The 5,142-nt window shown below is 45.9% G+C and overlaps 1 protein-coding gene across 1 annotated transcript; it reads right to left on the bottom strand.

Annotated features, from left to right (window-relative positions):
- On the bottom strand, positions 1-2,550 carry LOC140036318 (uncharacterized). Its single transcript, XM_072077679.1, has 3 exons — positions 2,428-2,550; positions 610-2,370; positions 1-489 (listed from the first exon to the last, which is right to left on the bottom strand). The coding sequence occupies exons 1-3, from the start codon at positions 2,548-2,550 to the stop codon at positions 1-3; spliced, it is 2,373 nt and encodes a 790-aa protein (XP_071933780.1).
- Positions 2,551-5,142: the final 2,592 nt, after the last annotated feature.

Genomic DNA, 5,142 nt, shown 5'->3' with positions numbered 1-5,142 from the left:
TCACCGGTAATAACCTGCCAACCCTACAAAACTCCGGATTTCAGTAGGATTGTCGGGTCTCTTCCACTCTGTCACTGCCTCTACCTTGGCTGGATCTACAGCAATTCCTTTCTTTGAAATCACGTGCCCCAGGAAAGAAACCTTCTCTACCCAAAACTCGCACTTACTAAATTTAGCGTACAACTGGTGATCCCTCAAGGTTTGTAAGATCTCTTTCAAATGTTGCACATGCTCCTCATGGGTTTTTGAATAGACCAAAATGTCATCGACAAAGACAACGACAAATCGGTCCATATAGGGTTTGAAAATCCGATGCATAAGGTCCATAAAAGCGGTATGGGCATTGGTTAGTCCAAAAGGCATCTCGGCGAATTTGAAATGCCCATACCGAGAATTGAAGGCAGTCTTAGGCACATCTTCCTTCCTAATCAACAATTGATAGTATTCCTGTCGAAGATCTAACTTAAAAAAGACCACCGCACCTTGCAACTGGTCAAATAACTCATCAATGTGGGGTAATGGATACTTATTCTTAATGGTCACGTTGTTCAACCCTCGGTAATCGATACACAGTCTCAAGGTTCCGTCCTTCTTCTTAACAAAGAGAACAGGTGCCCCCCAAGGTGATCCACTCTCATGAATAAAACCCTGTTCTAAAAGGTTTTGCAACTGCAATTTCAACTCTTTGAGTTCAGCAGGTGCCATTCGGTAGGTAGTCTTGGAAATAGGAGAAGTCCCCAGTAATATGTTAATTTCAAACTCAATTTCTCTTTTCGGAGGTAAATTTACTAACTCATCGGGAAATACGTCTGGATATTCACTCACTACGGAAACATCTTCTATTTTTAGTTTATCGGTAGGAGTATTATTGAGAAAAGCTAGGAACCCTTGTGCCCTTCTACTCAGTAGTTTTCTAGCCCGAATTCCCGAAATCATAGCAGATGAGGCAAGACTACCCCTCATATCTAATCTCAAAGTTGCCTCCCTAGGGATACAAAATTCTACAATTTTCCTCTTACAGTCTAGTTGGGCATCGTATCGAGCCAACCAATCCATGCCCAATATCACATCGTACCCTTTAATGGCCAAGTTTATCAAATTCCCTAACAACTTTCTCTCTCCTACCCAGATTTCATAATTTGTATACATTTTACTAGACATCAAACATTGGTCCCCCGTAGGGGTACTAACTTCCAGCTCATAGGGGAGAGTGACAGGGTGTATATCGATTCCACACATAAACTCAGGGTTAACGAAGGAATGGGTGGCACCAGGGTCTATCAAAATTCTAGCTAGGCGGTGGAAGACAGGGATCGTACCTTTCACCACCTCTGCAGAGTCAGGAACCGGACGTTGCTCGATGGAGTATACTCGACCAAGCACCTTCGGTTTCGCTCCTTCTACCCGTGACTGGCTTGAGGTAGCCTTCGACGACTGAGTAGTTCCTTTCGCTTCCCGAGACTGGACTGGACAACTAGCGAGCCGGTGCTCCGTACTCCCACAGCGTAAGCACTTGTTCTGCTTCCTCCAACAGTCGTCCTCCGTGTGGTTTGGTTTCCCACAGAAGCTACACGGTCCACGAGAAACGGTGGTTGAACTCCCTTGCGAGGCGCTCCTCTGCTGGCCTCGTCCCATCTGGCCACCTCTTGGCGGAGTCCCTCTTTCCATACCCGAGAACCGTCCCCCTCCGGCTCCCCTTCCAAATTTGGGAGGGGTACTTTTATCCCCTTGAGTTGAGCTACTCCTAGAAGCTCCATGTTTTCTATTTTGAAAGTTCCTCACTTGAAGCCTGGCATTCTCAGATCGTAAGGCTTTCTCAACTGCATCACTAAAGGTGGTAATTTGGGCCACGGCTAAGTCCTTTTGAATTTCTACGTTAAGCCCCTGAAGGAAACGTCTCGCCCTCCTTTGTTCAATTCGGATGAGTTCAGGAGCGAATTTTGACAAGCGGGTAAACTGGCTCTCGTATTCAGCCACAGATTGGGTGTCTTGGCGGAGTCGGATGAACTCGTCTTCCTTCTTCTCCTGGACCAATGGTGGAAAGTACTTGGCATTGAACTCCCTTACGAAGTTCACCCACGTTCTTGGTGTCTGTTCTCGCTCCCATTTCGTCCGAATAATATTCCACCAAGAGCGAGCGGCCCCTTCTAATTGAAAGACCGCAAAAATAACCTGCCTCTCCTCCAAGTAATGTAAAGCGGCAAAAATGTCTATCATCTTTTCTAACCACTGTTCAGCCACATCTGGATCGAGCCCTCCAAGAAACTTTGGTGGAGGGAATTTTTGAAACTGTTCGAGAGCTCGATCCTCGCTCTCGACGTGATTTCTAGGGTTTCCAGGGTTACCAACTGGTGGAACAGGGTTGGGGCCCTGTTGTTGCACTACCTAGGCTAAGAGATCAGTCATCCGCTGGATAGCAGCGGCTACCTGAATGTTGGGATCAATTTGGGGTTCAGGATTTAGTTCGGGCATAGCGGTCCCCGTACCCCATTCAATCGTGGGCTGTCTACCCCCACGAACCCGGCCTCGGCCACTACGCGTGCCTTCCATCGATCTAAGTCAATCTAAGGTCGAGGCACAAACATAATATTAAAAGTGCATACAAACATAGTCATATAAGCATGAACAAAGAACCAAAATAAACACCACATAAGGCATGTATACACATAGAGCAGTTATACATAGAACACAAAACTGTGTCAAACAGTCATACATGAGTAGTCAAGCAATTATGTACCAAAGTAATTCCATGAAGCCAAAAGAGGGTCTTCCAAAATACACTATACGAACTAGGTCCCAAAAGTACAACACAACAAACCAAAAAATTTCCCTAGGCATCCCTCACATGGGATCAAAACATAGTCCAAAGCACTCTAGCCTAGTTCTCAATGGAGCCAACCGACTCCTCCCCAGAGTTAGAACTAGGGGCGCCTCCCTCGCCTGGAGCTCCGTCACCCGGAACTGCTCCTGGCACATTGGCGCCAATCACTCCCTGGATTAGCGCCTCACACTCGTTAATAATGCCATCAGACCGGTCTCGAACCTCCCGGACTACCCTAGTGAGACGGCCGTAGGCTACCAGTAACTGCTCCCTCAGAGCGTTTGTCCTCTCCTGCTCCATGGCTATGTCCCCCTGGAGCTCTCGAATGCGATCCGCCTACATCCTCATGATACCCCTCACATGCTGCAGCTCAGTGTGATCTCTGGCGACGGCACGCCTGAGCCTCCTCCTCTCATCTAACACAGCCACGACCACATGGTCAGCGTAGGAGTAGTGCTGGCAACGACCACAGCGCCTAGTCCGATTGGCTGTACTCCAGCGCCGAATCGGTCCTCCGGGCCTTTCCTCGTAGTCGACAACACGAAAACGCTTCCGAGGCGGCCCACCTCCACTCCCACTAACTCCGTCCATGACCTATAAGGATAGCCACAGATTACAACTTAGACAAAGTGATCATACTTAAACATAGCCTATCAAAATCTCCAAAAGTGCTAAGATTCAAGTTTCGGGTTTGCCCAGGTTATTTCTAACCTGACTCTGATACCACCTGTGACAACCCCACTTTCCCCTAGGGCCTACCAAAGGGGTTAGCGGACTGCCTGCCCAACTCTTGTCAGGACTAGAAAGACGATTAAACATAATCTAAAATGTTCCAGAATATTTTAGCGCGCTCAAATAAATCGAAGTCACGAAACGAAAATGGAAAAAAAATGGGGCCGCACATGAACATTTCCAAACACTTTTATACACGCATAATTACAAATTTACATTCCAAAAGAAATGTTGGATCCAAGTACATGTATGGATTTCCCAACTATCGAGGAACTATACAAAAAAAATATGGAAACTAGCTCAACTCGGCTTCACCACATCATAGATCTCAAAAGTTTATTCCCTGTAGGGAAAACAAAGTAACGAGGGTGAGCTTACGCTCGTGAGGTACCAACAAGACACACCAGTAACCACATGTTATCACATAGTGATCCCAAAGCTCATAAACACAACAAGTCAATATAAAAGGATACAATTGGCTCTCAAGAGCACTTTCCACTTGCCGCACTTGATCACCAACCCATTGACACTCCGTCAACCTTTAAAGCGAAGAACATTCCGTAGAACCCCACTTTACTCCATATCCCTTCCACCGGTCACCCCCTTACCAGGCCCGAACACCTCATAGTAACAGAGAGGGTAATACTCGAGTATACCATAAGGTCGAGGAGTTAACACTCCACTCGACTACAGTGAACCCAAGGTTCATTATCGATTCGCCCAAGCCCTGGCCGGCTTGACTCGATTAAGGACCAATGGGGTATGAGCTCAGTTAGCACAGTTAAGTTGTCGGGCAAAGCCCTCAGCCATGTAAAAACATACATGTAGACAATTTCACACTTTGACAGTAACAGGAATGCAGATAAGAGATCGAGAGCGATAAAGTACACCTTCGTTTCATTCAGGCCATTCAAGTTCACATAGCAAGTATAATAAACCAATGAAGTAGTAGACCATATAATGGTACACTCACCAAGGTAAGTAAACAAGGTCACAAGTTAGCTTCAGGCGTAGGCGTCGAAGCACCGGTATGACCTATACAACAAGAACATCACAATTAAGACTCGAATACGAGTCAAAGTAAATCCACACCCTACAAAAAAATAAGGCCCAATAGAACATATAAGTGCCTAACCAAGCTAGGGAGAATCCGGAATGAAGTTTATGCCCTAAAACCAAAAGACAGTTTTGACGTCATTTAGCGGAACGGACACAACAGGGTTACACTTATCGGATTGGGGCGCAATCTACACCGAAGCTAAGATAGAGACCTATAACTTTGATGAAGACTAATAAGTCCAGTTCTCACCCTAACTAGATCAAATTTACCAAAACAACTCCAGATTTTCTAGTTCGAACTCACCGCGGAATTCAACTGGCAGTCCTGATTCATTCACTCTTATCTCAGCACACACAACTCCAAATCAGGTAATTCCAAAGCCATTTGAAAGCTAAGATACAAGGCTATAATTCTTAAGAAGACACCAATATCCAATTCGGTAATATTCCTGGTCAAACTAACCAATTACACAAGCTGATTATCAATTTCGGACAGAAACAGGGCAGCAGGGGTATTTCGGTCTTTTCAC

The sequence above is a fragment of the Coffea arabica genome, chromosome 2e (genome assembly GCF_036785885.1).
Source record: "Coffea arabica cultivar ET-39 chromosome 2e, Coffea Arabica ET-39 HiFi, whole genome shotgun sequence".
Classification (NCBI taxonomy): domain Eukaryota; kingdom Viridiplantae; phylum Streptophyta; class Magnoliopsida; order Gentianales; family Rubiaceae; genus Coffea; species Coffea arabica.
The sequence above is the reverse complement of the archived record's forward strand: the minus strand, read 5'-3'. Positions and strand labels throughout refer to the sequence as shown.

Bases quoted from the DNA above. Each gene is read 5' to 3' on its own strand.
- LOC140036318 (XM_072077679.1), bottom strand. From the start codon at position 2,550: ATGGAAGGCACGCGTAGTGGCCGAGGCCGGGTTCGTGGGGGTAGACAG. The intron at 2,371-2,427 runs GTAGCCGCTGCT...GTGCAACAACAG, and splicing joins AAATTGATCCCAACATTCAG to GGCCCCAACCCTGTTCCACC. The intron at 490-609 runs GTTCTCTTTGTT...TTATTTGACCAG, and splicing joins GATCACCTTGGGGGGCACCT to TTGCAAGGTGCGGTGGTCTT.